Below are 23616 nucleotides of genomic sequence, written 5' to 3'. Positions count from 1 at the left end.
TGGTGGAACCAGCCTGATCGCTCCATTTACCATTCTATTTCACTTCAAATATTATGACATCCGAAGTGAAACAAAAAGGTGAATGCAGCAATCAGGTTGTTTCCACCATGCTAATCATAACCACCATTGAGAATGTAATCAGTGCTCCGTGTGTGTGTTTGTACGTGACCAACCAGTATCTTTGATGAGGGGCCAGGAGCTGATCTGCGCTGTCATGGCCATAAATAGGGCGCTGGCAAAGACCTTACCTTCAGCCTCACCTCTTGCCTGCTCACCAATGGTTGTTGATGGGGAGACCAGAATTAGGTAGGTTTAGTCTGACCTGTTCAAACTTCAACATAGTATAAGTTTGTTTTTTCAGATATCACCTATCCTCACTACCTAATGTTAGCAGAACAGTGACTATGTGTAACAGAACAGTGACTATGTGTTCATGTGTTCACAGAAACATGTATGAAGCCAGCACATGGAGACTTGCAAGATGATGTGATGAAGTCCAGACTGACAGACGCGCTTGTATTCTGACGACTCAATTCGGAGAGAGACCTGGCACTGAATAACAATTTTACTAGACAACATTTACTTGTAATGTCTTATAAATTATTGAATTGAATGGTACCAGTCAAAATGGGAAGGAGAAACCCTGTGTAACTCCTGTTAATATGTGAACAGTTTGCTTCAAACTGCCCCAACCCTCTGACTCATAGTAGTGTCATGATTCTCATGTTATCATTAAAATCAGGACACAAACTAATACAGCTGACTAATAAAGCGTTGCATTATCATAACAGGTCCAGAACCCCCGTCCTCCGCGTAGGGCTCTCTCTTGTTTTATATCCGCACTGCCTTGGCACCTCAGAATTCCCCTGGCTGATGCCAGTGTCTTTGAACACCTGAGCTGCCAGCAGAGACAGACCCTCCCTGGCACGCACACAAATGAGCGTGCGCACACACACACACACACACACACACACACACACACACACACACACACAAACACACACACACACACACACACGAGGGCCCAGGAGGAGTGCATGATGAGGAGAGACAGATGGTGCTGATGGCTCCTGTTCTCAGCGCAACATCCAATCAAAAACAGCCAACACCACACCAAACACATCTCTCTGCTAACTATCTAACCAAACACCCACTTAGCCCAGTTTGACTTTCACCATCTACCTTTAGTCTAACGTAGAAGCACTGGATGTTCTGCGTTTTTTTAAATAATGTTTATTTATTATGAAATTATGAAAAATATTAACATTCCACCCATGAGGCCACTAGGTCATTTGACTGTAGGAAAGTCTACTAGATTAATTCCTATCAATACATAACTGGAAGAACCTATTCACCTTATTTGCCAGCTCTAAATCACTTGATAATTAAAATCACCCTTTTGCGTAACATAACTATCCAATTCCTACAGATTTCTTCAAAAGAAGGGGTAGTAGGGGCAGTTATGGACTGAGACATTGTGACCGCTGATCCGTATAGACTAGTGGCTGAGAGGGCCACTTGTGCAGGTCATTAATCAGAACTATCAGCTAATCTACTCTCAAACACCAAGGACGCTAATCAAACACCAAGGGTGAGACCAGTGGACACAGCAGCCAGCCTGGATTTGTGTAGCCTCCAGTCCAGCCGAGGTGCACGGATTCAGGCATGATACACTACAAAGGCCCTTGGCTATAAGCCTGAAGGCCCGAGCCAAGAAGCCAGGTGCAGGAACAACTCAAGGTTAGGCGGAGTCTCCTCACTTCCAGATGCATCACAGTGGTGATTCGATGCCAGCTTCTGCTAGGCAGCGCCAGTTCGCCCCGTTCCACACACATATGGGCAGTGAGCGGGAATCAAAGCCCCACATTAGTGGGTAAATATCAGCATTAAAGGTTTGTTTGGATAGGCAAACCACCCGGGGCAGGAACAGTCACGGGCTGAATTTAGACAGGAGGGGAGGAGTCCTCCCTTTCTGAGAAGAGAAGTGATAGAACAAAATATATAGTATATTTCAGATTATTTACAGTGCCCGACCATCTGTGAAGCAAGCCTTGTTTTCCACTCCCTTAACCAATATGTTCTCTTTGTTTATGTTCAAGACAATGTTAGCGTGCATAAGTAAGTGGGAGAAGGGGGAGACAGTGTAACATAACACTGCTGCTGCTGATGGTGGCTGAAATAGTGAGGGGTGGCTGCTCAGATAATGACTGGAGGACCACAGGGGAGTTCTGACCGACTGCTAATAGGCTGGTATTATTGTAGCCTAGCATTAACCTAGCCAGTAGCCTAGCTGTTAGCCGCTAGCTTTTATCTGCTAGCTTTTAGCCACTAGCAGGTAAGCCGTTAGTATGTCAGCCATACCTTTGACGATGAGCTCAGCGTAGTTGGAAACCCCGGAGCCGCCATCGGAGCGGATGACGCAGCGGTAGCGGCTGGTGCTCCTCTGGGACGTGTCCCCGACACTGACGGTGGCTGAGAAACGTCGGTGGTTCACCACCCGCGTCACCATGAGGGCTGTATCTTTACCGTTCCACTGCTGCAGAGAGACAGCCAGACAGACACTTGCTTACTAACAAGTGTACACAGTATTTCTCACATTGTTATGGTAAAAAAAAGGATGGTCATTCAAAACTGATAACCAAAGAAACTCACAGTATGGTTAATGTTTGTCAGATACCCTGCAACTTTTTCAGATACATTTCTGTGACTTTCCATTTCACAGCACTTTTCCTTGCGGTATCATAACAATCTATATAACAATCTATAACAATCTCCCAAACATTAATTTATTCTATCATGTCCTTAAGCCTTTTTTATGCCCTGGGTACTACTTTCCATTACAAATGCCATTACTACAAGACACAAACATTTGCTAGTGAAGTACTGTGATGGCTGATAGAGAGGCAGTAGTCCATATTAAAACAACACTTTCTACTCAGGGCACAGATTGTATGGATATCCCCATAGAGGTTATACCATTACAGTGTGTGTGCAAGTACAGCAAGGAACTGGAAAATACTGTAAGTGTCCTTTCACAAGGGTAAAGTCACTCATAACACTGTAACAGAGATCAAATAAAATGCCCTGTGTATTCTACATCACTGATGAGGCCTACACAGGCCAAACCCTTGACGACGCTTGTCCAACTGTGAGCCGCCCTATGGGACAGCCATATTTGTCTAGCCCCATCACTCAGGCAGGGCTGCCGTCTGTTATTTTTCAAATTAATGATTGTAGCGTTAAAGTGAGAGGGACAAGCTGGATGACAACTATAGTGGAACGAACGGGAGGGACTCACCTGTAGCCACAGTTGGTCGTGTTGGGACCACTTCCCCCCAGCAGTACACTGGAAGGTGGCGTTCTGGCCCACGTTCACCTCCACATTCTGCAGCCGCAGGAAGTGCGGTGCTTTCCCTACAAGGGGCAGGAAACTGTGTCATATACTCAAATTATATTTTGAGTGTTGCCACGGGGCCATAAAAGCAGCATCGCGAATTGCTCCTGTACATTTTTGTAAATATTAGTCATATTTAGTTGTTTTTATATACAGTGAGGGAAAAAAGTATTTGATCCCCTGCTGATTTTGTACGTTTGCCCACTGACAAAGCAATGATCAGTCTATAATTTTAATGGTAGGTTTATTTGAACAGTGAGAGACAGAATAGCCTCTCTAGGGTATGTGGGACGAACTCGTCCCACCTACGTAACAGCCACTGAAATCCAGTGGCGCGATTTTTGAATCGTTAGAAATACTATTACTTCAATTTCTCAAACATATGACTATTTTACAGCTATTTAAAGACAAGAATCTCGTTAATCTAACCCCACTGTCCGATTTCAAAAAGGCTTTACAACGAAAGCAAAACATTAGATTATGTCAGCAGAGTGCCCAGCCAGAAAAAATCAGACACCCATTTTTCAAGCTAGCATATCATGTCACATAAACCCAAACCACAGCTAAATGCAGCACTAACCTTTTATGATCTTCATCAGATGACACACCTAGGACATTGTGTTATACAATACATGCATGTCTGTTCAATCAAGTTCATATTTATATCAAAAAACAGCTTTTTACATTAGCATGTGACGTTCAGAAAAAGCATAACCCCCGCAAACTTCCGGGGAATTTACTAACAGTTTGCTAAATTACTCACGGTAAACGTTCACAAAAAGCATAACAATTATTTTAAGAATTATAGATACATTACTCCTCTATGCACTCGATATGTCCGATTTTAAAATAGCTTTTCGGATGAAGCACATTTTGCAATAATCTAAGTACATAGCCCGGCATCACAGGGCTAGCTATTTAGATACCCACCCAGGTCAGCCTCCACCAAAATCACATTTCCTATAAGAAAAATGTTCTTACCTTGCTTGTTCTTCGTCAGAATACACTGCCAGGACTTCTACTTCAATAACAAATGTTGGTTTGGTCCCAAATAATCCATCGTTATATCCAAACAGCGACGTTTTGTTCGTGAGTTCTAGACACTATCAGAATGCTTCTTCACGGTCGCGCATGGCGCATTGGCGTGTCAAAAATGTCTAAATATTCCATTACCGTACTTAGAAGCATGTCAACCGCTGTTTAAAACCAATTTTTATGCCATTTATCTCGTAGATAAGTGATAATATTCCGACCGGGAATATGCATTGAGCCTAAACAGCCGAATAAAATTTCTCCTCAGGAGCGAATTGTGCACGCGCCTCATTCAAAGGTCCTCTGAGCAGCCACTTACAAAAGGTGATAATATGTTTCAGCCTGAGGCTCCCTCGTAAACCTTCAGTTATTTCCCGGGCTCTGAGAGCCTATTGGAGCCCTGGGAATTGTCACGTTACAGCTAAGATCCTTACTCTTCAATAAAAAGATGCAAGACGCACGACTCCTTGTCAGACAGGGTACTTCCTGCTTGAAACCTTGTCAGGTTTTTGCCTGCCATAGGAGTTCTGTTATACTCACAGACACCATTCAAACAGTTTTAGAAAATTCAGAGTGTTTTCTATCCAAACCTGAACAATAATATGCATATTCTAGCTTCTGAGTTGGTGTAGGAGGCAGTTAAAAATGGGAACATATTTTTTCCAAAATTCTCAACAATCCCCTAGCCCGTAGAGGATAGCAACAAAAAAATCCTGAAAAACGCATGTCAAAAATGTTATAAAATTATTTGCATTTTAATGAGGGAAATAGGTATTTCACCCTCGGCAAAACATGACTTAGTACTTGGTGGCAAAACCTTTGTTGGCAATCACAGAGGTCAGACATTTCTTGTAGTTGGCCACCAGGTTTGCACACATCTCAGGACTGGCTAGGCCACTCCAGGACCTTAATGTGCTTTTTCTTGAGCCACTCCTTTGTTGCCTTGGCAGTGTGTTTTGGGTCATTGTCATACTAGAATACCCATCCACGACCCATTTTCAATGCCCTGGCTGAGGGAAGGAGGTTCTCACCCAAGATTTGACGGTACATGTCCCCGTCCATCGTCCCTTTGATGCGGTGAAGTTGTCCTGTCCCCTTAGCAGAAAAACACCCCCCACAGCATAATGTTTCCACCTCCATGTTTGACGGTGGGGATGGTGTTCTTGGGGTCATAGGAAGCATTCCTCCTCCTCCAAACACGGCGAGTTGAGTTGATGCCAAAGAGCTCCATTTTGGTCTCATCTGACCACAGCACTTTCACCCGGTTGTCCTCTGAATCATTCAGATGTTCATTGGAAAACTTCAGACGGGCATGTATATGTGCTTTCTTGAGCAGGGGGACCTTGCCGGTGCTGCAGGATTTCAGTCCTTCACGGCGTAGTATGTTACCAATTGTTTTCTTGGTGACTATGGTCCCAGCTGCCTTGAGATCATTGACAAGATCCTCCTGTGTAGTTATGGGCTGATTCCTCACCGTTCTCATGATCATTGCAACTCCACGAGGTGAGATCTTGCATGGAGCCCCACGCCGAGGGAGATTGACAGTTCTTTTGTGTTTCTTCCATTTGCGAATAATCGCACCAACTGTTGTCACCTTCTCACCAAGCTGCTTGGCGATGGTCTTGTAGCCCATTCCAGCCTTGTGTAGGTCTACAATCTTGGCCCTGACATCCTTGGAGAGCTCTTTGGTCTTGGCCATGGTGGAGAGTTTGGAATCTGATTGATTGATTGCTTCTGTGGACAGGTGTCTTTTATACAGGTAACAAACTGAGATTAGGAGCACTCCCTTTAAGAGTGTGCTCCTAATCTCAGCTCGTTACCTGTATAAAAGACACCTGGGAGCCAGAAACCTTTCTGATTGAGAGGGGGTCAAATACTTATTTCCTTCATTAAAATGCAAATCAATTTATAACATTTTTGACATGCGTCTTTTTTCTGGATTTTTTTGTAATTCTGTCTCTCACTGTTCAAATAAACCTACCATTAAAATTATAGACTGATCATTTCTTTGTCAGTGGGCAAACGTACAAAATCAACATGGGATCAAATACTTTTTTCCCTCACTGTATATACACAGTACCAGTCAAAGGTTTGGACACACCTACTCACACCTATTCAAGGGTTTTTCTTTATTTTTTACTATTTTCTACATTGTAGAATAATAGTGAAGACATCAAAACTATGAAATAACACACATGGAATCAAGTAGAAACCAAAAAAAGTGTTAAACAAATTAAAATATATTTTCTATTTGAGATTCTTCAAAGTGGCCACATTTTGCCTTGCTGACAGCTTTGCACAATCTTGGCATTCTCTCAACCAACTTCATGAGGTAATCACCTGGAATGCATTTCAATTAACAGGTGTGCCTTGTTAAAAGTTAATTTGTAAAATGTATTTCCTAACTTAATGCATTTAAGAATTAACAAGGTAGGGGTGACAAGGTAGGGGTAGTATACACAAGCCCTATTTGGTAAAAGACCACGTCCATATTATGGCAAATACAGCTCAAATAAGCAAAAAGAAACGACAGTCCATCATTACTTTAAGACATGAAGGTCAGTCAATACAGAACATTTCAAGAACTTTTAAAGCTTCTTCAAGTGCAGTTGCAAAAACCATCAAGCGCTATGACGAAACTGGCTCTCATGATGACCACCATAGGAAAGGAAGACCCAGAGATAACTCTGCTGCAGAGGATAAGTTAATTCGAGTTACCAGCCTCAGAAATGGAAGCCCAAATAAATGCTTCACAGAGTAACAGACATCTCAACATCAACTGTTCAGAGGAGACTGCGTGAATCAGGCCTTCATGGTCGAATTGCTGCAAAGAAAACACTACTAAAGGACACCAAAAAGAAGAAGAGACTTGCTTGGGCCAAGAAACATGCGCAATGGACATTATACCGGTGGAAATCTGTCCTTTGATCTGAAGAGTCCAAATGTGAGATTGTTAACTCCAACCACCGTGTCTTTGTGAGACGCAGAGTAGGTGAACGGATGATCTCTGCATGTGTGGTTTCCACTGTGAAGCATGGAGGAGGTGTGATGTTGTGGGGGTGCTTTGCTGGTGCCAATGTTTGTGATTCATTTAGAATTCAATGCACACTTAACCAGCATGTTTACCTCAGCATTATGCAGCGATATGCCATCCCATCTGGTTTGTGCTTAGTGGGACTATAATTTGTTTTTCAACAGGGCAATGATCCAACACACCTCCAGGGTGGGTAAGGGCTATTCGACCAAGAAGGAGAGTGATGCATCAGATGATCTGGCCTCCACAATCACCCGACCTCAACCTAATTGAGATGGTTTGGGATGAGTTGGAACGCAGAGTGAAGGAAAAGCAGCCAACAAGTGCTCAGCATATCCTTCAAGACTGTTGGAAAAGCATTCCTGCATTCCAGGCATTCCAGGTTCCAAGCTGTCAGCAAGGCAAAATGTGGCCACTTTGAAGAATCTCAAATATAAAATATATTTTGATTTGTTTAACACTTGTGTGGTTACTACATTATTCCATATGTGTTATTTCGTAGTATTGATGTCTTCACTATTATTCTACAATTTAGAAAATAATAAAAATAAAGAAAAACCTTGAATGAGTAGGTGGCTCCAAACCTTTGACAGGTACTGTATATGTTTTAAATAATGAACAGTGTATGTCATTACAATTGTCTTAAACCAGCACCATGTTTCAAAACTGTCAAACATGTCAGTTGGTTATATGGTTGGTAGGGCTAGCTAACTAGCTAGTAGCTGGCTAGCTGGATGTTTTGATTTGAAAGTGAGGTTGAGGTTGAATGGAGAAGTCTGAAGTAAGAGCCAAGAAAAGACAACTGAGATGGCAGAGGACGAGTGCAGATTCTTGGGAGTACTACAAGCTACTTTGGACTATTGCCAATGTGCAGTGAGCTATTCGGCGCCTCAATGGCTGCCGGGGCATCACCCAGGTGAGTGCTGCTTGTTGTTGGTGGTTGAGAAGTAGTTGGCTAGCTACCAGCTACAGAGACCCGTTGCGCTGAGGTCATTGCTCCGAGTCTGAACCCGTCGGACCCTGTCCCTGACCAAGGCTCCTGAGGCTTTCACCTGGCTTTGACCGACTGATGCTCCCTCCACACAGACATTTTACATTATTTATTTGTTTATTTATTTATATGGACTGTACACTGCAATTTAGCTCTTAACTGTCAATGTTGTACACCTTGATATTAAACTAAACTTTATACAGAGCACACAATACTATGACTAGACATGCATCAGCATATATGAACTCTTTGACTCTAACAATATCAAGTTTGACGTTCATGTGAATCATGCATTGAGGTCAAGGGGAAAGCTGAGTTACGTGAGGAATAAAGAATACAAATGCACGACATAAAAAGCAGTGTTTTTCCTTTTCGATCGAAAATCACTTAAGATTTCAGGTCATCTTTTCTTCCCCAGAATTGCCGTCCCTCATCTGCTCAGTGCATTGAGGCCGCTCCGTGTGCCATTGAAATGGCATTGAGCTCAGCTGATTTCCTAATCTCATTTTCACCGTGCCTGGAAATAGTGTATTCATTGATATTTCAATACGAGAATATATATTTACGTTAACTTCCCCCATTGAAGAAGAAGACCGACTAGATTATTTTACCTCAAGACATTTATTTACCTTTCCTTCCTACTGTTATTTGAATTTGGCACAAGTAGCTATGTGCTCTGTCCTAATTCTTGGGGAAAACTCTAAGTCTGGGGACAGAGAGTTAGAAAGAAAGACAGAAAGAAGAGAACACGTCGAGGACACTGAGTACCTTGGAGAAATCCAAAGATGTGAGGCAAAGAGGTCTGTCAGCTATGAATGATGAAGGCCCTGAGTTTGTACCTTATTCTGTGCTCCGCAATCTGTCTCGTCCTCCCTCCAACCCTCTCAGTCTGTGACCCCACCCCAAACTACACACGTACGCGATTGTGAGACCAGATGATGCTCGGTGGGCTAGTCATGGCGGGTTACTTACGGCACGGGTGGGCCAATACTCGGACTTCGTCCACCGCGATGAACCCTGGATGGCCCTGTACGGATATGGCCTCGAATATCACCTACCACAGAGGGAGAGAGAAAGAGAGATGTGGGGAGAGAAAAAGGATAGAGTGAAACCACATTTTACACCATTTATGAGAAGAGCTCCTGCTTACAGCTACGCCTGTGTGTGTGTTTGTGCGTGTATGAGAAATATCTATTTCACACTATAGGGAAAAACCGAACCGTACTGGTTCTGAAATGTTATTTTTACATACTTTCCAGCACGGTTCCAGCAACTATGTTGTATGCGTAAACAGGCCAGCTCAGTACCGCTTGGCTTGTCTCAGCTCGGTTTGGCTCAGTGTAAAAAGGATAAGAGAGAGCTGAACAGCAGCCTCCTTTCACAGGTACAGTACAGTGTTTTACTCTTAACATGGGGTCCAAGGTTATGTTGCTTTTCTGATAATGGTTATTCTCTGATTATGACTTCAACTGTCCATCTAAACCTGACAGATCCCTCCAGTAGACCTGAGAGTCAAACTACAGCTCAGTCAAACCTACATTTATATTCTCCCTCCCAGGATAATGGCTCTTACTCACAGGCTGAGCATGTCTGACTTCACAACTAAATGACCAGACTTTTTACAGATGTTGTAATTTTCTCAGTCATTCAGCCTGCTACATTATACATCAACCCCCTTCCTTCTTCCTCTCCTCCACATGTTCAGATGTCACTGCCTCTGTCTCAGCCTCTGTCAAACTGACCTGGCTGCCTTTGCATTTGCCTCTTTCTCTGTCGGTCTGGCCTGGTTGCCTCTGCCTGGCTGCCATAGAAAAGCATCTTCTGACCCAGGAGACCACTGGGTGAAGTGGGGTCATGAGCCCTGTAACCCGTGCAGTGCTCCTGTGACAGCTGGGAGCCTTGTGGCACACAGTATGAGGAAGGAAGCGGCCCTCAATCAAAATGGCATAGGACTTGTTCGCCAGGATAGTAAGCACCGCCCTAGAATGCCAACGATGTCTGGTTGCTCACTCATTTCAATTCCTCCTTCAGTGTTCAGCACATTCTCTGCACCTTTTTTGTGTTCTCTGACATGAGTTATCCACTCCTGTATCTGCTCCTTTCAGTGTTCTCTGACATGAAGCGGTCAGGTCCTTAGCATTGTCAAGTGGTCGGTATTTACCCAATTTTCTTAAAATCTTAAGTGTTATCTTTTGCCTTCTACTCTCTTCAGTCATTCTAAGCGTTTAGTGTGATGCCCCGGTGTCACCGCCTGGAACCTGCCTTCATTAAAATAATCAGTTGCATGGATAAAACGTGGCGGGAACATCTCTCTGTCTCCCCATGACATCGAGCAGCCGTACCTGGCTGGCAAGAACAAAGTTTGGGACGGTAATCTTGACGCTTCTTCTTGAGATTCAGGGGAGGCTTTGAAGTGAATGTATGCAGGGCGGCAGACCAGCCTAATCCAAGGGTTTCTGCTTAGGCCGTTATTACCGCCAGACAGACAGTTTTTTTGCCTAGTTCTTTTGTTTCAGTACATTGTGGTACACTGTGTGAATTGGGGTGGTACATGGTGTGAATTCTCAACTGCCCCAACTGCTTTAGAGGGAGGGAAACAACAGGGAGGCTTTGAACAGAGGACATGTGAGGGTTTTGATTTCTTGGATGTCAATGGCAATTTTCAGATAAAGAACAATTGTGTGAAATGCAGAGAGAAACTCCAAAGACACACACAGCGTATTTGTGTATAACATCTTTACAGAAACAATGATGTTAACATCTTATTAAAACGCTAAGACAGACACCTCTAAATGACCCATCATGCCTGAAATACCTTGTGGCAGGGGAGCGCACAATAAAAAAAGAGAACATTCCTTTTTGTAAACCTTATCACATCTGTTGTGCCATAATCACTTGTCTAATCAAACACACAGTGGGGGTTTTAGTCATCGTCATACAACCACACAGTCAGATTCTTAAAGAAATACCGATCCTAATATTTAACAGAATAAATTAAAGTTAATGAACAACATTTACTGTCATGTCTACTCCTGCTTCCTCCATTCGGCTCTCCACGTCGCCGGTCCACTAATCACCGGTCCTGGCAAACAAGGCAAACATCATTGCGCACACCTGCTCCCCATTGTTAAGCACACCTGGACTTCATCACCACCCTGATTACTCTCCCTTCATATAGCCCTCATTAGCTTCAGTCAGCATTGGTTTTGGCCATCAGGCAGTATGGTTTCAGTACACGTCTCCTGTTTTGTACTTTCTTCATGATTATTATTAAACTCACCTTCTGCCCCTGCTTCCTGACTCCCTGCGTACACGTTACAGAATACTGCCTCAGAAATTCTGGAGGCAGCAGAAGATTACATCATCTTCCAGATGGTCGAGAAACAGGGTCATCTACTCCACCAACACCACGACCAGCCTACCACAGGTTGTCACTGTGAGCAAATTCCCCCAGCCTACCCAGCAGTCCGTCCAGGTCAGTGATGCCCGACTGTCCCTTCCGGAGAAGTATGACGGCACTCCATCGGAAAAGCCGTGGCTTCCTATTCCAATGCTCCCTCTATTTAGCCTATCAGATGGGAGCACCCACCACCGAGAGGTCAAAGCATGCCACGGTCATTTCCCTGCTGACCGGACGGCTGTTGGAGTGGGATACGGCCATCTGGGGAGAGGAAAGGAGGAGCTGGGTTCCTATGAGAGGATCATGGCTCTGTTCAGGGCGGTCTACGACCATCTTCCAGAGAGGGAGGTGAGTGACTTCAACTCCAGCAGAGTGCCAAGACAGCTGCGGAGTACACCCTCACCTTTCGGACTGTGGCAGCCCACAGCAGATGGAATGAGCCGGCACTCCGCACTCTATTCCCCAGTGGACTACGCAAAGAGGTCCAGACGGAGTTGGCATGTCGGGATGACAACATATCCTTGGACGCTCTCCCCGCGATAGCCTTCCTTCTGTATAACCTTCTTCGGGAGCACCGGTGTCCACCTCGCCATTCACCTCGCTCCTTTGGCTGTCCTGAGGCAGAGCCTGAACCCATGGAGGTAGGGGCCACACACTTCTCCGCGGCAGAGCGGCGTCGCCAGAGACAGCTGGGGCTCTGTCCCTATTTCAGCCAGGAAGGGACCAGCTTCAGTGGTGTCAGGTGCATCCCAATCCGGGGTCCACTAGTGCAGAGGGGTGGCCCCGTAACCTTCCGTCTCTCAGGATAGGAATGAGTATTCCATTATCGTTTTTTGCCAAACCCTTTCTGGTTCCCATTTCACTGGCTGGCTGTCCCTCGTCTTGTCTCTAAAGCTCTAGTGGACTCCGGTGACGTGGGGAACTTTATCGACCAGGCCCTCGCCTCCTAACTGAACTTAACACCCGCTTTCCTTTCCTCTCCTTTTCCTGTCCAAGACCTGAATATGCAACCATTGGGATACGGCACAATTACGGATGTCACAGCACCACTCACCCTCACCATGGTACCCAAGCACCAGGAAAGTCTTCCCTTCATCATCACCGTGCCTGTACACAGTCATTCTCAGCCTCCCGTGGCGCTAACTTCATAACCTCACTATCTCCTGGTCAAAGATGAGAATCACTGCCTGGGGACCAGGATGCCGTGGGGAGCTGCTTTCCCACACCCTGCGGTTCCATGTCGGTGGAGGGTCCTGTGAGTGTCCTCCAGCCCATCAATCGGTCCTCCCAAATCGTTGGCCCCGTGTTTTGGGAAGTAGATGTGGACATCCACCAGGCTCTGGAGAGGTTACCTGCTCCTGCCACCTGCCCTCCAGCACTCATCTACGTCCCCATGGGGGAGAAAGATTGGCTTTTGACCTGGTAACACGCATCACTCGCCGCTGGACACCCATGTATCACCTGCACCATCCAATCCCTCTCCGACAAATACAGGTGGCCCACCTTGGCGCAGGACGTCGCCCACTATGTCAACTCATGTTCGGTATGTACACAATCCAAATCTCCCCAGCAGGGAAACTACTTCCCTTTCCCGTGCCTCAGTGGCCTTGGCCACATTTGTCGATTGACTTTGAAACAGATATCCCCCTTTCTGATGGTTTTACCACTATTCTGGTTGTTGACAGATTCTCTAAATCCTGCCATTTTACTTCTCTCCCAGGTCTACCTACCGCTCTCAAAGTCGATGAAGTACTATTCCAGCAGGTCTTCTGACATTAGTCATTAGAGAAATATTGGTTTCTTTAATGACTGCCTCGCCTGGTTCACTAACTACTTCTCAGAGAGTTCAGTGTGTCAAATCGGAGGGCCTGTTGTCCAGACTGTTGTCCAGTCTCTATGGGGGTACCACAGGGTTCAATTCTCGGGCCGACTCTTTTCTCTGTATATATCAATGATGTTGATCTTGCTGCGAGTGATTCTTAGATCCACCTCTACGCAGACGACACCATTCTGTATACATCTGGCCCTCCTTTGGACACTGTGCTTACAAACCTCCAAACGAGCTTCAACGCCATACAACACTACTTCCATGGCCTCCAACTGCTCTTAAACTCTAGTAAAACTAATGCATGCTCTTCAACCGATCGCTGCACGCACCCGCCTGCCTAGCATCACTACTCTGGATGGTTCTGACTTAGAATATGGGGACAATTACAAATACCTAGGTGTCTGGCTAGATTGTAAACTCTCCTTCCAGACTCACATTAAGCATCTCCAATCCAAAATTAAATCTAGAATCGGCTTCCTATTTCACAACAAAGCCACCTTCACTCATGCTGCCAAACATACCCTCACAAAACTGACTGTCCTACCGATTCTCGACTTCGGCGATGCCATTTACAAAAAAGCCTCCAACATTCTACTCAGCAAATTGGATGCAGTCTATCACAGTGCCATCTGTTTTGTATCCAAAGCCCCATATACTACCCACCATTGCGATCTGTATGCTCTCGTTGGCTGGACCTCGCTACATATTTGTCGCCAAACCCACTGGCTCCAGGTCATCTATAAGGCAGAGCTTTACCAATCAAAGGCTTATCTCAGCTCACTGATCACCATAGCAACACCCACCCGTAGCATGCGCTCCAGCAGGTATATTTCACTGGTCATCCCCAAAGCCAACATCTACTTTGGCTGCCTTTCCTTCTAGTTCTCTGTTGCCAATGACTGGAACGAATTACAAAAATCACTGAAGTCGGAGACTTATCTCCCTCACTAACTTCAAGCATCGGCTGTCAGAGCAACTTACCGATCGCTGCAGCTGTACACAGCCCATCTGTAAATAGCCCATCCAACCAACTACCTACCTCCTCCCCATATTTGCACATCCTCATCTGCACATATCACTCCAGTGTTAATTGCTATATTGTAATTACTTTGCCACTACGGCCTATTCATTTCCTTACCTCCTTACTTCATTTGCACACACTGTATACAGATTTTCTATTGTGTTATTGGCTGTACGTTTGTTTATCCCATGTGCAACTCTGTTGTTTTTTGTCGCACTGCTTTGCTTTATCTTGGCCAGGTTGCAGTTGTAAATGAGAACTTGTTCTCAACTGGCCTACATGGGTAAATAAAGGTGAAATAAAAATAAATTATGGCATTCCGGAGGACATCATTTCCGACCATGGTCCCCAATTCACGTCAAGGGTGTGGAAAGCCTTGACGGAGAAGCTGGGGGCTACGGTCAGCCTCACATCCGGGTACCGGCAGTTTAACGGGCAGGTGGAAAGGACCAACCAGGAGCCGGGGAGGTTCCTAAGTAGTCAATGCGAGGACTGGCAGGTGAAGTGGGCCCGGTTCTTTCCCTGGGCAGAAGTGACCCATCCTGGTGATCACGTCTGGCTCTCCACCAGGAACCTCCCGCTCCGCCTGTCCTACCGGAAGCTGAGTCCCCAGTTTGTGGGGCCCTTCATGGCCCTACAGGGGGGGTCAATGAGGGGACCTATTGTTTATAATTCCCCACCAACTACCGGATCTGACCCTCCTTTCATGTTTCCCTCCTCAGGCCGGTGGTTCCTGGTGCCCCGGCTGATGCCGTCCCCGATTCCTCCCCTGGACATTGAAGGAATCCCGACGTCGTGGGGGTCGGCTCCAGTACCTGGTGGACTGAGCTCCTGAGGAGCGCTCTTGGGTCCCGGTGGTGGACATCCTGGACCCCAACATCATCTGGGATTTCCATCTCCGCCATATGGACCGGCCCGCTCCTTGCCCTCAGGGCCGTCCTCCTGGCCATCTTATTAAAACGCTACAATGGACATCTTTAAATGACCCATCATGCCTCAAATACCTTGTGGCAGGTGAGCGCACAATTAAAGATTACGTTCCTTTTTGTAAAACTTGCCACATCTGTGCCATAGTCACTTGTCTAATCAAACATACAGTGGGTTTTTAGTCGTCGTCATACAACCACGCAGTCAGATTCTTAGAGATAACGAGCCTCATATTTAACAGAATTAATTAAAGTCAATGAACGCCATTTACTGTCACGCCTACTCCTGCTCCCTCCCTCCGGCACTAGAAATCGCCGGTCTACTAACCACCAGCCCTGGCAAACCACATTGCGCACATCTACTCCCCATCGTTAAGCACACCTGGACTTCCTTCCCTGATTATTCTCCCTTCATGTAGCTTCAGTCAACAGGCAGTATTGGTTTTGGTTATGTTCAGAATGCGTCCCCTGTTTTGTATTTTCTTCATGTTTATAATTATTAAACTCACCTTCTGCACTTGCTTCCTGACTCCCTGCGTATACGTTACATTTACCGACTGTTCTCAGCTGCTTTAATTAACAAACTGTCAACTATTTCAAGCAGGATCATGAAATATGAAAAGGTTATGTGTGCCTTAGCTCTTAGGCTAAGGCACACATTCTTAGGCTAAGTAAATATTTAATTATAGCTAAGACAAAATGACCAAATATTCATATTAAAATGAATATTTTAAATATTAGTCTTTCCACCTCACCAAGGTCATATGTAATATAATTAGAGTACTCAAGTAACTGAATTCCTTTAACAGAGATTCATACATTTATTGTATTTCATTTACACAGAGAAAGAGATGGGGAGATAGAGGTTCAGTGAAGAGTGACGGGACATGAATGGACAGAAAGGGTTGTAATAGTGAGCGAGACGGGGTGAGAAATACAGTATATATCCAACGAACAAAAATAAACGCAACATGTAAAGTGTGTTTCATGAGCTGAAATAAAAGATCCCAGAACATGTTCCAATTGCACAAAAAACGTATTTCTCTCAAATGTTGTAGGACAATGTTTTTTGCGTCCCCGTTAGTGAGCATTTCTCCTTTGCCAAGATAATCCACCGGACAGGTGTGGCATATCAAGAAGCTGATTAAACAGCATGATCCTTACACAGGTGCACCTTGTTAAGCACTTAGGTTCTAAATAACAGAGTAAGAAACTGACGGACACTATAAAAGCTCCAACCAAGTTTATTCACCCAAAGGATAGAACAGACAAATACATATTTGGTAGCACATATACCCCAATTTGGGTGGAGTCTCCCTTTCTCAACATTACATCTTTATTGCTAGGCAGGAAGTTAAGTGATGCAAGCATTAAAAGGTTCCTTATCCCTTAATGTGACCTGACCTCGGCCCTCCATTCCTCACAAAACCACCTCTCCACTCTTATCAGTGCCTGCACACATGATTGCCTTTCCTTTACTCAATACATTCCAAGCTTAATTGCCTCCACCAGATAACCATTAACTTCTGGTGTAGAAACCAGACTATGGCACTCGATATTTCAATAGGATACCTGATAATTAACAGTATTTCAAGATTAAAGTCAGAACTCATCAGTACAATAAAAGAGCACTCTAAAATGTGCAGTTTTGTCACAACAAAATGCCACAGATGTCTCAAGTTGAGGAAGCGTGCAATTGGCATGCTGACTGCAGGAATGTCCACCAGAGAATTTAATGTTCATTTCTCTGTTGGAGGCCATTGTCATTTTAGAGAATTTGGCAGCATGTCCAACAGGCCTCACAACCGCAGACCAAGTGTATGGCGTCGTGGGTGAGCAGTTTACTGATGTCAACGTTGTGAACAGAGCGCCTCATGGTGGCGGTGGGGTTATGGTAAGGGCAGGCATAAGCTACGGACAGCGAACACAATTTAGTTTTACCGATGGCAATTTCAATGCACAATATTATCGTGACGAGATCCTGAGACCCATATCTGTATTCCCAGTCATGTGAATTCCATATATTAGGGCCTAATGAATTTATTTCAATTGACTCATTTCCTAATATGAACTGTAATTCAGTAAAATCAATGAAATTGTTGCATGTTGCATTTTATATTTTTGTTCAGTGTGTATATATATATATATAGACCCTTGATGAAAACCTGCTCCAGAGCAGGACCTGAGACTGGGGCGATGGTATGGTTCACCTTCCAACAGGACAACAACCCTAAGCACACAGCCAAGACAACGCAGGAGTGGCTTCGGGGCAAGTCTCTGAATGTCCTTGAGTGGCACTCAGCCCGGACTTGAACCCGATCGAACATCTCTTGAAACCTGAAAATAGCTGTGTAGCGACGCTCCCCATCCAACCTTACAGAGTTTGAGAGGATCTGCAGAGAAGAATGGGAGAAACTCCACACATACAGGTGTGCCAAGCTTGTAGCGTCATATCCAAGAAGACTCAATGCAGTAATCGCTGCCAAAGGTGCTTCAACAAAGTATTGAGTAAAGGGTCTGAATACTTATGTAAATGTGATCAGTTTTTTATTTGCAAAAATCTCTAAAAACCTGTTTTTGCTTTGTCATTATGGGGTATTATGATTGATAAGGGGGGAAAACTATTTAATACATTTTAGAATAAGGCTGTAACGTAACAAAATATGGAAAAAGTGAAGGGTCTGAATACTTTTCGAATGCACTGTATATAGAGAGAGTGAGAGAGAGAGATAGCAGAGAGAGAAAGCAGAGAGAGTTGTGTGGGTACCTAAAACGATTTTTCCTCAAAGGTTATTTAACATGGTAATTTGCTGTGAGCGATGATTTGCCAAGATAATTCTGGCTGAGGTGACTAAGCTCCCCAATCTGAGGTCCTTTTGGGGACCCATTTCAGCAAGGATTGAGGGCTGAAATATACTCATTTAGGACCATTTCATCCAAATTGGATGAAAGTTGTGGTGCACAAAGGTTGCCTCTGTGTGATGTAAAACCCCAGTAGATGAAAATTACCACATTGCTCATATTCCAGAGAGAACAAATTACTATCGCAATGTTTCGGTTTTGCCTCTAAAACCTGGGTTGCATCTCAAATGCCACCCTTTTCCCTATTCAGTGCATTACTTTTAACCAGGGCGCATAGGACTCTGGTCAAAAGTAGTGCACTGTATAAGGAAATCGGTGCTATTGAGGTTGAAGACTTGTTCACGAAGCAAAAAAAAACATTTTAAAAAGGTTGGCAAATAGGCAGTAATGCATGCTAGAAGGAGGACTTTCAAGTTGAGAAATAGATGAATAATTGTATTCAAATCAGAGCAATTAATGTGGTGATTCTCATCCGATTGAATTTCACCAATAACCCCATGGTGTGAGTAATCTAGTTTCTGAAAAATTATTTGTATTGAAATTTAAGCAATTTCTTGAACTTATTTTGCTAACTTTAGGAAGACTGCAAATAAACCAATTGGGTTCCATCGCTGTCAGTGGTCGAACCGTATCGGACAATGACAGGCAATATTAATATAAGAAATAATATCTAAAATAACATTAAAAATCATATTTCCAACAATAGGCCTACCACACAGCATACCGGTTCTGAACAGTGGCTTGAGCATTGCTATAGTTGGTGTGATAGCGGTGTAGTGAACATATCAAACCTATTGTATATGCACCAAACGGAAGAAAACAGACTGAAACATGGGGGGATTATTTGGACTTGTCCAATAAGAAACTATTTTGTTTTCCTTGCAAACATTTAAAAAATGTTTTATGTTGTGTGCCTTAATGAACACCACACAGATGTGGCAGTATGTGGTGACATTGAAGCTCTCCCCTCACCTGATAGGAGTTGGGCCAGAAGGTGCTGATGGCCAGCTCGGCCTTGACCCAGCCCTCGGTCACCGAGGCGGAGGCATTCCACACTGGGTTTCCCTGGGTGCCGCCGTTCACCTTGATGTAGACGTTGAGCACCCCGGGACTGGCGCCATCGCGGCTGGATAGAGAGTAGTGGAAGTCGATGCAGTGGGTGTCATTCTCCTTCAGGGTGGGCAGGAGCAGGTGGGCCTTCTGCCCCGACGCCCGGCCCGAGCCGTTCACCACCATGAAAGAACCTATCAGGGACGAGAAAGGACCAGGAAGTGAGGTAACAGGCCGAGGGGGAGTTATTTCTGGTGTAGAACAGATTAATTTACTGTTGTCTACCAGACCCGGGTTCAAATATTATTTATTTTCTTTCAAATATACTCAACAAAAATATAAATGCAACATACAACAATTTCTAAGATTTTGCTTCAGTCCCCAATGGCACCATATTCCATATAGAGTTTGATGAGAGCCCTATGTGCCCTGATTGAGAATAGGGTGTCGTTTCAGATGCAGCCATGGTTTTAGAGGCAAAACCAAAACATTGCAATAGTAATTTGTTCTCTCTCTAGAATATGAGCAATGTGGTAATTTTCATCTACTGGGGTTTACGTCACACAACTTTGTGCAGCACAACTTTCATCCAATTTGGCTGAAATGGCCCTAAATGAGTATATTTCAGTCCTCGACCATCACTGAAATGGGTCCCCAAAAGGACCTTAGAGTGGGGAGTCACCTCAGCAATAAATATCTGTCAAATCATCGCTCACTGCAAATTACCACGTTAAATAACTTTTGAGGAAAAATCATTTTAGGTACCCACACACATCTCTCTCACTTACATAGTTCTCTCGCTCTCTCATACATTGAACAATTTCATTGATTTTACTGACTTACAGTTCATATTATGAAATCAGTCAACAAATAAATAAATTAGGCCCTAATCTATGGATTTCACAACTGTGGAGGGGCACAGCCTTGAGTGGGCCTGGGAGGGCATAGGCCCACCCACATGGGACCCAGGCTCACCCACTGGGGCCAGGACCAGCCAATCAGAATGAGTTTTTCCCACAAAAGGGCTTTATTACAGACAGAAATACTCCTTATTAGAGACAGCTTGATTTCAAGTCTGTATGTAGGCAGCAGCCTGTCTGTGTTAGTGATGGCTGTTTAAAAGTCTGATGGCCTTGAGATTGAAAAACAGCTTCTGTCTGTCGGTCCCAGCTTTGATGCACCTGTACTGACCTCGCCTTCTGGATAGTAGCGGGGTGAACAGGCAGTGGCTCGGGTGGTTGTTGTCCTTGATGATCTTTTTGGCCTTCCTGTAACATCGGGTGGTGTAGGTGTCCTGGAGGGCAGGTAGTTTGCCCTCGGTGATGCGTTGTGCAGACCTCACTACCCTCTGGAGAGCCCTATGGTTGTGGGCAGGACAGTTGCCGTACCAGGCGGTAATACAGCCCGACAGGATGCTCTCAATTGTGCATCTGCAAAAGTTTGTAAGGGTTTTAGGTGACAAGCCAAATTTCTTCAGCCTCCTGAGGTTGAAGAGGTGCTGTTGCGCTTTCTTCACCACACCGTCTGTTTGGGTGGACCATTTCAGTTTGTCTGTGATGTGTATGCCAAGGAACTTTCCACCTTCTCCACTGCTGTCCCGTCGATGTGGATGGGGGGGTGCTCCCTCTTCTGTTTTCCAGAAGTCCATGATCATCTCCTTTGTTTTGTTGACATTGAGTGAGAAGTTGTTTTCCTGACACCACACTCCGTGTGCCCTCACCTCCTACCTATAGGTTGTCTCGTCGTTGATCAAGCCTACTACTGTTGTGTTGTCTGCAAACATGGCCACGCAGTCGTGGGTGAACAGGGAGTACAGGAGGGGTGAGCATGCACCCTTGTGGGGCCACAGTGTTGAGGATCAACGAAGCGGATATGTTGTTTCCTACCTTCACCACCTGCTGGCGGCACGTCAGGAAGTCCAGGACCCAATTGCGAAGGGCGGGGCTGGGACCCAGGGCCTCAAGCTTAATGATGAGATTGGAGGGTACTATGGTGTTGAATGCTGAGCTGTAGTCAATGAACAGGTATTCCTCTTGTCGAGATTGGTTAGGGAAGTGTGCAGTGTGATGGTGATTGCATCGTCTGTGGACCTATTGGGGCAGTAAGCAAATTGAAGTGGGTCTAGGGTGACCGGTAAAGTGGAGGTGATATGATCCTTGTCTAGCCTCTCAAAACACTTCATGATGACAGAAGTAAGCACTACGGGGCGACAGTCATTTAGGTCAGTTACCTTTGCATTCTTGGGTACAGGAGCAATGGTGGCCATCTTGAAGCATGTGGGGACAGCAGACTGGGATAGGGAGAGATTGAATATGTCCGTAAACACACCAGCCAGCTGGTCTGCACATGTGTCTGGGCCAGCAGCCTTGCTTAACACGTTTAAATGTTTTACTCATGTCGGCCATGGAGGAGGAGAGCCCACAGTCCTTGGTAGCGGGCTGCGTCGGTGGCACTGTATTATCCTCAAAGCGAGCAAGTGTAGTGGGTGTTTTGTTTTGTAGTCCGTGATTGCCTGTAAACCCTGGCACATACGTCTCGTGTCTGAGCCGTTGAATTGCGACTCCACTTTGTCTCTATACTGACATTTCGATTGTTTGATTGCCTTGCGGAGGGAATAACTATACTGTTTGTATTCAGCCATATTCCTGGTCACCTTTAAATGGTTAAATGCGGTGGTTCGTGCTTTCAGTTTTGCGCAAAAGATATCCTCTATCCACGGTTTCTGGTTAGGGTAGGTTTTAATAGTCACAGTAGGAACATCTCCTATGCACTTCCTTATAAACTCACTCACCGAATCAGCGTGTAAATCTATATTAACCTGAGGCTACCCGGAACATGTCCCAGTCAAAACAACCTTGAAGTGTGGATTCCAATTGGTCAGACCAGCGTTGAATAGTCTTTGTCACGGGTACATCCTGTTTGAGTTCCTGCCTATACGAGGGGAGAAGCAAATGGAGTCGTGGTCAGATTTGCCGAAGGGAGGGCAGGGGAGGGCCTTGTACGCATTGCGGAAGTTAGAGTAGCAGTGATCCAGTGTTTTGCCAGCCCGGGTACTACAATCAATATGCTGATAGAATTTAGGTAGCCTTGTTCTCAAATTAGCTTTGTTAAAATCCCCAGCTACAATAAATGCAGCCTCAAGATATATGGTTTCCAGTTTGCATAGAGTCCAGTGAAGTTCCTTGAGGGCTGTCTTGGTATCGGCTTGAGGGGGGATATACATGGCTGTGACAATAACCGACGAAAATTCTCTTGGTAGATAATACGGTCGGCATTTGATCGTGAGGAATTCTAGGTCAGGTGAACAAAAGGACTTGCGTTCCTGTATGCTGTTACAATTACACCATGAGTCGTTAATCATGAAACATACACCCCCGCCCTTCTTCTTCCAGGAGAGATGTTTATTTCTGTCGGCACGACGCACAAAGAATCCCGGTGGCTGTACCAACTCCAACAGCATATCCCCAGAGAGCCGTGTTTCTGTGACAAAGAGTATGTTACAATCCTTGCCCTAATTTCGTTTACCTTGTTATCTAGAGACAGGACATTAGCGAGTAATATACTCGGAAGCGGTGGGTGGTGTGCGTGCCTCTGAAGTCTGACCAGAAGCCCGCTCCGTCTACCTCTTTTGTGGCGACATTATTTTGGGTCAGCCTCTGCAATCAGTTCGAATGCCTTGGGTGGTTCGAATAAAGGATCCGCTTCGGGAAAGTCGTATTCCTGGTCGTAGTGCTGGTGAGTTGACGTTGCTCTGATATCCAATAGTTCTTCCCGGCTGTATGTAATAACACTTAAGATTTTCTGGGCTAAAAATGTTAGAAATAATACATAAAAAAATGAAATACTGCAATGTTTCCTAAGGACTAGAAGCGAGGTGACACTCTCTGTTGGCGCCATCTGCATAATGATCATGCTGTTTAAGCTTCTTGATATGACACACCCGTCAGGTGGGTGGATTATCTTGACAAAGGATACACTGCTCACTAACAAGGATGTCAACAAATTTGTGCACAAATTTGAGAGAAATAAGCTTTTTTGTGCGTATGGGACATTTCTGTGATCTTTTATTCAAATGCTA

At 44.9% G+C, this 23616-nt stretch overlaps 1 protein-coding gene across 14 annotated transcripts in view; it reads right to left on the bottom strand.

The window, feature by feature from the left end:
- The window catches only part of ptprt (protein tyrosine phosphatase receptor type T), a 515339-nt gene that overhangs the window by 283388 nt on the left and 208335 nt on the right, over nucleotides 1-23616 (bottom strand). For all 14 annotated transcript variants that reach the window (XM_029776440.1, XM_029776442.1, XM_029776445.1 and 11 more), the window contains exons 3-6: nucleotides 19461-19732; nucleotides 9424-9505; nucleotides 3299-3414; nucleotides 2362-2536 (exon numbers count right to left, since the gene is read on the bottom strand). In XM_029776440.1, coding sequence (XP_029632300.1) covers nucleotides 2362-2536; nucleotides 3299-3414; nucleotides 9424-9505; nucleotides 19461-19732 — 645 coding nt within the window. The remainder of the gene's footprint in view (nucleotides 1-2361; nucleotides 2537-3298; nucleotides 3415-9423; nucleotides 9506-19460; nucleotides 19733-23616) is intronic.

This window comes from Salmo trutta, chromosome 14 (assembly GCF_901001165.1).
Source record: "Salmo trutta chromosome 14, fSalTru1.1, whole genome shotgun sequence".
Classification (NCBI taxonomy): Eukaryota; Metazoa; Chordata; class Actinopteri; order Salmoniformes; family Salmonidae; genus Salmo; species Salmo trutta.
Note: the sequence above shows the minus strand (reverse complement) of the source record. Positions and strands in the feature narration are given on the sequence as shown.